Source organism: Notamacropus eugenii, chromosome 4 (genome assembly GCF_028372415.1).
Source record: "Notamacropus eugenii isolate mMacEug1 chromosome 4, mMacEug1.pri_v2, whole genome shotgun sequence".
In the NCBI taxonomy this organism is placed as follows: domain Eukaryota; kingdom Metazoa; phylum Chordata; class Mammalia; order Diprotodontia; family Macropodidae; genus Notamacropus; species Notamacropus eugenii.
This window is the reverse complement of record NC_092875.1, coordinates 318,379,218-318,389,839: the sequence shown is the minus strand read 5'-3', so window position 1 is coordinate 318,389,839 and position 10,622 is coordinate 318,379,218. Positions and strand designations below refer to the sequence as shown.

General features: G+C 37.4%; 1 protein-coding gene across 3 annotated transcripts in view; it reads left to right on the top strand.

The window, feature by feature from the left end:
• Nucleotides 1-549: 549 nt before the first annotated feature.
• The window catches only part of LOC140501440 (serpin B8-like), a 15,499-nt gene continuing 5,426 nt past the window's right edge, over nt 550-10,622 (top strand). The window contains exons 1-4 of one of the 3 annotated variants that reach the window (XM_072605036.1): nt 550-977; nt 2,919-3,091; nt 8,494-8,631; nt 9,036-9,153. In XM_072605036.1, coding sequence (XP_072461137.1) covers nt 2,927-3,091; nt 8,494-8,631; nt 9,036-9,153 — 421 coding nt within the window. In that variant the 5' untranslated portion in view covers nt 550-977; nt 2,919-2,926. Of the gene's footprint in view, nt 978-2,438; nt 2,459-2,767; nt 3,092-8,493; nt 8,632-9,035; nt 9,154-10,622 lie in introns of those variants that run through there. The other 2 variants (XM_072605035.1, XM_072605034.1) reach the window with 2 other exon arrangements.

The following is a 10,622-nucleotide window of genomic DNA, read 5'->3' as shown; positions in this document are numbered from 1 at the left end:
GGAGCCCCTCCACTCTGGGAACTCAGTTGTCATGCTTCCCTCTCTGGTAACTGTAGTCAGATAGTTAGGGCGCAACTGTCTATTGAATTCAGGCAGAGGAAGCCATGTATGTTGATCTTTAATTTCTTTGTATTTTCTTTGAAGTTCTGGGTGCTGACTCCCCTGAAATAGGTGAACAATATTTGTGTTTGGTAAAGGATTGATACATATGCTTGATTAAAGTGATTGTTAACCCCTCAAAAGTTGCCTTTCCTATTATGAATGCAGATCTAAGCACCAATAATAGCAGGCCCACCTACGTATGTTGAGGTGCTTACTGATACATCAGCAATACCGATGACAGTTGGAAGGGGGTGAGACCCTCCCCAAAGACCAGAGTACCAGAGGAAGTTTGCCTAGAATGAATTTGCAGACTGAAGCATTCTTGAAGTCAAGGTGTGTTCTTAGAGAACCTGCAACCTCAGAGGGAAACAGGTAAAGTTTATATAGGATATTCTATCATATAACATGTGCCAAGTCTACTGATTAGGTGATTCAGGGCAGGATTAGTGTGGTTAGTTCTTAAAGGAACATGTACAAGTGCTCATGAAGAGCAGTAGCATCAAAGAAAAAAGCCACCAGACTTAATGGTACAGAGGAGTTAATATTACCCCATCTATATCTTTGAGTGCTGCTACCTTCTCTTTCACTGTCTCTTAGCCAAGAAAACAAAAGAAGCCTATATGTTGTGTAAATAGAATTAGTTTTGGAGGTAGTGTGCTCATCTAAACTCAACTTTTCACCATCTACAACCTTAACCTCTCTGGGTCTCAACTTCCTTAACAGTAAAATGAGGTGAATTAGATGACCTCTCACTCTAGTGATACTTTTCACCTGCCACATCTACTCCTGACTATTTAAAAAACTCACCTTTTCAACTACCTTAATGAAAATGGCTTCCCAGTAAAACAGAAAGGAACAAGCGGGAAACTTTCCAAGTAAGTAAGACTTCATGGTTACGTACATCTAGCAAACTGAAGGTATGTGGGGACTTCTCATTTATGAGACAGCTTAGCTATGCAGCTCAGAAGAAGCATTAGACCATGTGGAGCTTAGGGTTCTCTATCTTCTTCAATGCCTTCATTTCAGAGATGAGTTACAAAGGCCTACAGGGCAGCTAGGTGGTGTTTGGATATAGTGCTAGGACTCAAGTCATGAAGACTCATCTTCCAGAATTCAAATTTGGCCTCAGTTTCTCATCTTCTCATCTTCAAAATGAGCTGAAGAAGGAAATGGCAAACCACTCCAGTATTTTTGCTAAGAAAACCCTAAATAAGATCATGACTGAACATCAATGACAAAAACTAAAGTCTTTATGAGGTAAAAACTTGCCCAAAGTTATATAGGTAATAAGGATCAGAAACTGAGTTTTGAACCCAAATTCTCTGTCTTCAAATCCATTGTTCTTTCCATTATTCCATGGGACACATGAGGCTGTTCTATTTTCCTTTAGGAATTCTACTTTTTTCTTGGAATATCCTGAAGCCAGGATGACCTACATAGACCTCAGCTCTACTTTTCTAGTTCCATTTCAGTTTTTGGGGGGGAAAAGTAAGCAGTTCTATGAAAATGAGATTGAGCCTCACCACTTGTGGATAGTGTAATGCCTGTCTGCTGATGATTTCTAAGACTGAGGACAAAAAAAGATGGTCTGAAAAGTTACAAAGCAGAAAAAAAATTTGAAGCATTTCTACTAGGAAGACTATTTTAGCAAACAGCCACTTAATATTATGTAGTCTCCAAAAGCCCAAGTGCATTCAAATCTAACTGGAACTTATAAATCAAATGAGTCAGAAGTAGATCCATTTGAAATATATTAAGGTTGGGAGTACCCTAGTATAACCCAAAGAGTTTTATTATTTTGATTTGATTTTTTTTTTGTCACTCTATGCCCTCTATATGGAAAATAATTACCTTATGTAAACTGTGACTCAAAATCTCAGCCTCACACTAAGACCAGGTCCAAACTTGAAGTCTTCTTAATTGCTCTATGCCTTATTTCTTTCCTACCTCAGAAACATCCTACTTTGACTGATTTCCTCCACTAGGGATCATTAGTTCCTTTGGAAACACCCATCTAAAATGCAGAATATAATAGAGATTTATATAAATGAATATCAAGAATAGTTTCATCCAAAAAGCTCACAGGACCAGTTAGTCAAATCCCTGTTGTATGTTCTCCTAGGATGTGTCCTAGCGTCAGCTGTCTTCCTCCTCTCTGGGCCTTATTTTCTCACTTGCTCTGATACTTCTTCTGAGTCTGTATCCCTATTTCCCAGTTCTTGGTCTTACAGCTATGATGGTCAACAGCTGCTGCTTTCACAGCTGGCTCTCATTCTACATGATTACTACCCTGGAAAGTTTCTTCTTCCTTCTCCCTACCCTCCCACTTTGCCACCTCTACTCTTCCTATGCATGTGTGAGTAAAATGGGCTGTCCCCATCCTTCTAGAATATTGCATCCAACATCAATCACAGGATCATAGATCTATAACTCGAAAGGACCTTAGAAGTCATCTAGCTTAGGGCTTTCACTTTGCAGATGAGAAAACTGAGGCTAAGAGAGATTAAGAGACTTTCCCAAGGTCCCATAGGTAGTAAATACAAAGGCAAAATTTGAATGGAGGTGAACTCTCCTCTCCTCATGTACCCATTGTACTTCGAGCAAATCCCCTTGAGCCACTACAATACTTGCCAGCCCATCAGAGAAAAAAAAAATCCTTCTCATTTAAGGTGCGTGTATTTTTTTGTGGGCTGAAGGTCAGGAAATATTAATTGCAGAGGGAAATGGTGTGAAAATGAAATGTGTATTGAGCTCCCAGCATGTGCAAGGTATTTTGTTCATAAGCCTTGTGTTTATTTTGCATCTTTCTGATCAAGGTTCCATCATGGATTCTCTTACTGAGGCAAACAACATTCTTGCCATTACCCTTCTGAAAACTCTTTGCAAAGAAAAAACAGAAAATGTGTTGTTTTCTCCCCCAAGCATCTCATTTGCCCTGGCCATGGTTCTCTTAGGAGCAAAGAATGAGACTGCAGCCCAAATAGAACAAGTAAGTATGTAAGTCACAAAGAAAGGAAACAACCAGGGTACTTCCTTCCAAATAAACTGTAAGTAGCTGCTAAGTTATTCCCTTCTCTCCCACAATTAAAAAAGGAACAAAGTCTGGGCAGGTGGCATTATAAAAAATTTAATTTTGTGAGCCTTATAAATATTGAAAGGTTTTATCCTTTACAAAATTCTCCAAGTCTCTTATGGGGGTGGGGTGAAAAAAAATAAAAGTATCCTACTATGGTTACTCCAGACCAATATGCAAGTTACTTCTTGAGCTTTGAGGTTTGTCAATCCTATATAATTTTCCTCTTGAACATCTTAAAAATCAAATCCTAAGTTCTTTTCAAATTCTTACATCTTACACAGATTTCTTGTGAATATGTTTGATAATATCTAGTTATTCTCCCTAAGTTTATTTTCTTAAGTGCCAATTAACTTTCCCTTCTCATTCGAATTGCATTGATTTCGTCTGCAGACTATGGATCTTTATAAAAGTTGACTAGGTGCTGGGATGTAAAAATATGTCAACAAATGCAGAAAAACAGAAATAGAAAGCACACTCTTTACTGACAACATAAAATCAAAAGCAGCAAATACATATGAAGAAAGGATTCAAACCTAAATGGAGACTAAATAATCCTAAATAAGGTGAATCAAAGAACAAATCTGGTGATATGTGTCTCTATATTTAGTAAGACTGACCCTTCAGACAGACCTGTACCTACAGTCTGTCCTTAAAACCTTCCCAGCTTGGTGTTGAACCTCCCAGAGTTCAGGATCCATTGGCATAGCCTAAGAGAAAGAAGTCACCTAGTCCATCAGACACTAAGAAGCCAAGGAGCCAATGCAATGACATTTTGGACTGCAGCTAACTTAGTATCATAAGCCAAAAATCTCCAGTGGCAAGAGATAGTTTTAGGTGCACATGGACCCACTTTTAAGTTTACACAGCAATTGTTCAATACTTATATTTTGTGATAACATAGCACTGCCAGGCAGTATTTCCCAGATGAGGATACATTCAGCAGTACAGTGACTGGACCTCATTTTCCTGTACAAGCAGTGAAATGACTTTCTTGTATTCAGATAAGTGACACACCTAGAACTGGAACACAGGTTTTCATGTCAAAAGATTTATAATTCTCCAAATTCCTTTGTAACCTTTTGAGAGGGTAAATTTAAGTACTCTTTGACATTTGAGCTCTTCACTATTAAAGGGGTCTCTATTCTAATAACTCCTTTTCATTCCTTCATTTACATTTTTTCCCTATTACATGTAAAAACAATTTTTAACATTCATTTTTCTAAAAAAAAATTGAGTTCTGATTCTGCTCTTTAAGTTCTTCTCTTCCCTAGACTTTTATGTCTCTTTTTGCATTTGGCTTATTTTGAGTATTTTTTTAGGTATTATTTTCTTCAGTATATATTTCCTGTGTCTTCTTTACAAACTGTTGACTTTTTTTTCACAATTTTTGAGTCCCTTATCAGGAGCCTTATGAGTTAACTGTCATGTTTACTTTTTTATACTTCTCTTGAGTCTTGTATTTGAAAATCAGTTTTTCTATTCAGCTTTGGTTTTTTTATTAAGAACACTTGAAGTCCTCTATTTCATTGAATGTCAGCTTTCCCCCTGAAGGATTATATTCAGTTTTGCTGGGTACATGATTCTTGGTTGTAATTTTAGATCCTTTGTCTTCTGGAATATCACATTCCCAGCCCTAAACCTCTGATCCTTTGTTGTAGAAGCTGCTAAATGATGGGTGATCCTGACTGTGACTCCCAGAAATTTGAATTTTTTCTTTCTGGCTGCTCGTCATATTTTCTCCTTGTCCTAGAATCCCTGGAATTTGTCTATAATGTTCCTGGCAGTTTTCATTTTGGGGATTTTTTCAGGTGGTGATCAGTATGTTCTTTCAATTTCTATTTTACCTTTTGGTTCTAGCATATTGGGGCAATTTTCCTTGATATAGTTTTTGAAATATAATGTCTAGGCTTTTTTTTTTTTGTCATGGCTTTCAGGTCAATAATTTTAAAAATATCTCTGTTCAATTTATGAGTTTTAAAAATATCTCTGTTCAATCTATCTTCTAAGTCAGTTGTTTTCCCAATGAGATATTTCATATTTTCTTCTGGTTTTTTTCTTTTTTAACTCTAAGTGTTTCTTGATGTTTCATGCAGTCATTAGCTTCCACTAGCCCAATTTCAATTTTTAAGAAATTATTTTCTTCGGTGAACTTTTGTACCACTTTTTACATCTGGGCCAGTTATGCTTTTAAAGCAATTCTTTTCTTCAGCATTTTTGTGCCTGCTTTTTTTAAACCAAATTGTTGACTCTTTTTTCATAATTTTCTTGTATCACTCTCATTTCTTTTCTTGATTTTTTTCTCTACTTTCATTTTTTGATTTTTAAAATCTTTCTGAGGTTTTTAATGAAATCTGTTGGGGTTGTGTCCAATTCATATTTTTTCTTTGAGGCTTTGCTTATAGATATTTTCACATCACTGTTTTTTTCTTTCTGAGTTTGTGTTTTGAGCTTCCCTGTCACCAAAGTAACCTTTTATGGGTAGGTACCTTTTTTGTTGTTGTTATTTGGTCATTTTTTTCAACCTATTTCTTGATTTTTCACCTTATGTTAAAGTTGGCCTGTGCTCCTGGGGTGGAGAACACACTATCCCAAGCTTCAGGTTTTTCATGTCTCTGTTTTCAGAGCTAGTTCCGGGAGTCTGTAAGCTTTTGGTATTTCCAAGGTTATATGATCTAAGGAGATGTTTAGGTCATTTCTCTCCTGGTCTGTGCTCTCGTCTGTGAGTGACCACAAGCACTCTTCTCTGTCATGGAACTGGGGTCCAGCTCCCCACTCCCTTGTAACCACATTCTTCATTATTCTAGCTCCTCCTCACCCAAGGACTGCAACCCAGAATCATGTATGGGTAACACAATAGAATCTGGCACCCAGTGCCAGCAAAGAGTCCCTTGTAATCTCCTTCTGACCAGTTGTCTGATCTTTTACCATCTGTGGCGCTGCTGGTTCACTTGCCCTTAAGGCCTGCTGCTGGACTGCCAGGGCAAGACCGGTGCTTGATTGTGTTCCACTTCTAACTCAGTGAAACAGCCCTTTCCTGCTGAACTTCTAAGTTATCTTGGGCTGGAAAATTATTTTGGGCCATCTTTTCATTGGTTCTGCTGTTCCAGAATTAGTTTTGAGGCTTTATGTTGAAGTTGTTTGAATGGAAGTTTGGAAAGCTCTGGCAAGTCCCTACCTTTACTCTGCCACCTTGGTATTGCCCTGCCCCATCCCTTCATTTTTTTAGATAGGGAAGTAGTCCAACAGAGGTCAAGTGGCTTGCAAAAGTGAATTAGGTTCATTATGCACTAAAGTTTTCATAAAGAAAATGATAGACTAGCTATGAATTAGGCAATGTGCTTTTATTGTGGTGTGTATTGCTTACAGAAGGGAAGATATAAAGCCTACCTTGAAGTACTTGGGGGCACAGCCACTGAGGAGCAAGGGCAAAGAATACTACAGAAGCATGGCCACTAGAGAGATCACTATTAAGAGCTTGGGGTATAGCAGGTTTTGAGCCATAGCAGGAAGGAGGATGGGTGTCAAGGATGACCTAGCATTAAGACTGTCTTTAGATTGTGCAAGCTCTTCATCTCTTCAACATGGAACACCTTTATAAGACAAGGCATGTCACATTTTCATGGTGGTCTTGCTTTTATATAGAGATATCCTTAATCTTAAGTCCTTACTTTCTACCATCACCCCAGCTGAGGTCATGGGTGGGAAATAGTTTTTGATCCACATGAAATGCTATTAGGGACTATTACAAAATAGAATGATGTCTTCTGCAAAGCTTTTTCCATGAGGGTATAAAAGTCAAAGGACAAAAAGCAGGGAGGAAATGTATAGGAAGTCTCACTTGTAGAGTGTCTGCTATATTTTCAGTATACACCAGTTCACAGGGTCAAACAGTGATTCCAAATCTGTTTTTATTTGTCCATTCTCTTGTTTCTTGGTTTAGAGTTGGGATTGTGGTATTATTTAGTATTTGTTAAATATACATGCTAATGAAAGTCAATATATGTCATTTTCAGATGAAAAGAGGTGGCCAAAATTGTCACATGTTTCAAATTGGGCCAGAATAATGGCTGAGAAAAGACTAGTGGATTTTGGTGATCATTAAAATACTGAGAGATATTTGCCTGTAGTACTGGAAAGCATTTTACATATGGAGTCAAGAAAGACCTGGCTTTTAGGCCTGGCTATGACATTTAATCTTGGGTCTCTTTATAAAGGGGAAGTGGTGGTATTTATAATACTTTCAATGTTCATCTTCCAGAGTTGTGAGGAGTAAAAAGTAAAGTGCTTTGAGGCCATGAAAATATGATTGATGTTAAATGTAGTTTGATTAAGAAAGGTGGAGACTATGTATCTTAAAATAGTATTAATTAGTAGGATTAAAGTTTAGAGGGCATTAATTGGTAGCAAAATAAGGAGGTAGGGATTTGTCCATTTGTTTGAGGAATTTGGCAACAGAGAGAGGAGGATAGTAGCTTGGCTGAAATAAGACAAGGCATTTTCGGAATAAGAGAGACCTGACCATATTTGTAAGAAGAAAGGGAAACAATTGATAAAAAGGGAAGGCTGATTATTTTGAAGATGGTCTGAAGTGAAAGGAAGGAGTAGTAGAGGGGGAGAAATGAGATGGAATATAATTTATCCTTATTTTGAATAGACTACTGGCTGATCTCTTTACATTTCTTGCTGCAGATAATTTTTATTGGTTGCCTCCCTGGTTAGATTGGAAGCTTCTGGGGGGCAGGGACTATTTGTGACTTCATTTTTATCTCCAGCACTTAGCATAATGACTGATACATAGTGGGTACTTTATACATGTTTGTTGACTTGACAACAACACAGTTATTAATTGGGAGAACCAGGATTCACACCTAAGTCTCATAAGTCCAAATTCCAAACCTCATTTGAGTTCTAGGTAGACCAGGGCAGATTTTGTTGGGGGAGGCAGGAGGATAATCTCAAAATTTTACTCCCCTGGGACAATTCTAATTGAAGTCTGATTCTAGAGATTATTCTTGGCTTTGATGATAGAGCTACTTATGTTTCATTTCTGTGTTTTTTTGTGTCCTCCAGAATGACATTGTTTGTTCTGTCAGATGTTTGGTTTTGTTGGATTTTCACCCCCTTGGGTAAAATGTAAAAACAGATTTCCCTCTTCTAGGATATGCATATAGTCAATTTACAATTAACCAGTTTTCTCCATAGTTAAGTAAATACTGTGTGAAGTTTTCACAAGAAAGGTTTGTTTTCTGTTTATTTGTCATAGACCAAATGAACGTTTGTGTTCTTTTCTCCCTTTTTCTTTGCCCTTTTTTCAGTTACTTTCTGAAGACAAAGATGTAGATATTAACCTGGGTTTCCAGTCACTTCTCACTGAAATGAACAAACCAGTCACTTCACATCTGCTTGGAACTACCAATAGGGTCTTTGGAGAAAATGCTCTAAATTTCCTTCCAGTAAGTCATGTGTTTCTACTTAGTCATAAAATGGTAATGAGGAATGGAAATGAAAACAGATATTTGATGAGGAAATGGGATCTAAGTCTTATTTTAGATCATTCCTCTCTCCACTATACTTTGCTGCCTCTGCTTGAAGACTATGTGGCATTAAAATATAATTGGCATGAACTTTGTATGGGGAAAAATGACATGGAATATAACTTGTCCCTAAGAGACTTCTTCTGAGTAGGTTATGAACATATGGTTAAGATATGATCTTGTTCATTGGGAATGTATGTGTGTGTATTTCTGATAAGATATTCAGAATAAAAAAAGTACATTCCTAAATATTGCTTTTTGTTCCTTCTTAAAAATGAGTCAGAGAAATGTCTCTGACCTTTTCTTTTCTTGCCCTCTTCTAGTCCTTTAAAGAATCCTGTGAAAAATTCTACAATTCAATACTGGAAGATGTTTGCTTTTCTGAAGAGGCAGATGCCATGAGAAAACACATAAATGCTTGGGTAGCGGAGAACACTGAAGGTTATAAATTTATCTTTTCATGTTGGCTATGTCAATAATCTTTTCAGGAATATCTATATCAATTGCTAAATTCTTCACAGAACTACAAAAACCTTAGAGGCTTTCTAGTCCTCTCTTGAGGACTTGACAAGGGGTCATCTAGGCTTTTCTTTAAGGTATGTAGTGAGAGGTAGCACCCTTCCCCATGAAATGTCCCATTCCATCTTCAGAGAGCTATAATCCTGAGGAAGTTGTCATTATAGAGAACCCAAATTTATATCTCTGTACCTTCTGTCCTTGGGTCATCTTTCTGTCTAGTGGCTTCTGGCACCATCAGTGATCAAATACAATGATGCCTGTAATATCCTAAAAGCTCTACTGTATTTTCTTACCCTGTTTTACCACAACCATCCCTTCAATCACTGATACTCATGTCATGCCCTCCATTCCAGATAGGCTGCTGCTGTGGTACTCATATATGATCATCCCTTTCCTACTTTCTACACTTTGATTACCCTGTTTGCCCATACTGGGAATAGCCTACATTCTTCTACAAGTTTTTAATCACTAAATTCTTCAGGATTTGTTCTTGTTAAATCAGATACAAATTCCATCTGATTGTGTCCAGCACATTATTAATTTATCATATTGCACATTTGCATCTCCTGTATTTATTGATGGGAAGGAAACAAACAAATCTTAAGCTTACCTCTTTGCCAGGCACTGTACTAAGTGTTTTCCACTTATTATCGCATTTGATCTTCCTAGCATAGCATACCTTGTGAGGCAGATGTTATGATGTCATGTTGTGATTCTTCAGAACATGGAGGAAATGGAGGCAGATAGAAGCTATGATTTTCCTGGGATCATACATCGTGTCTGAGGCTGGATTTGAATAAAGATCTTCTTGACTCCCAATTCTTTATCCACTTTAGCACTGACCTGCCCCAATAGATGATGGAAGACTAAGGTCTTAATCTAATGTTTTACTATGGAAGAGAGATATTACCTTGTGTTCTTGGAGGTAGTACAACATCTAGCAGGTCCTGCTAAGCTGAAAGTGTTTGGAGTCTGGGTCCAGTGACAGTCTCTGACTGTCTATTATCCAACCAAGATATGATTGATTTTTTTAAACCATATGAATTTAAGGGAAAGTTGCAGTCTATGTCCACGGAGAGAGAACACAGATTCTTGAAACACTGAAGCAAGCATTTTCCTTGCATATATTATGCTTCTTTTTATATCTCTTTTCTTAATTCAAGATTACAATTGCTTTAACAGTAGGGACTATATCCAATCAAAATCTCTGCTGTCTAATACAGTATCATTGGGTGGATAGAATGTTGAACTTGGAGTTAGGAATACTTGAGTTCAAATCCTGACTCAGATACTTATTAACTATATGACCCTGAGCAAGCCACTTATTCTTTATCAGCCTCAGTTTTCCCTTCTTTTAAATAGGGAAAATACCAGCACCTACCTGACAGACT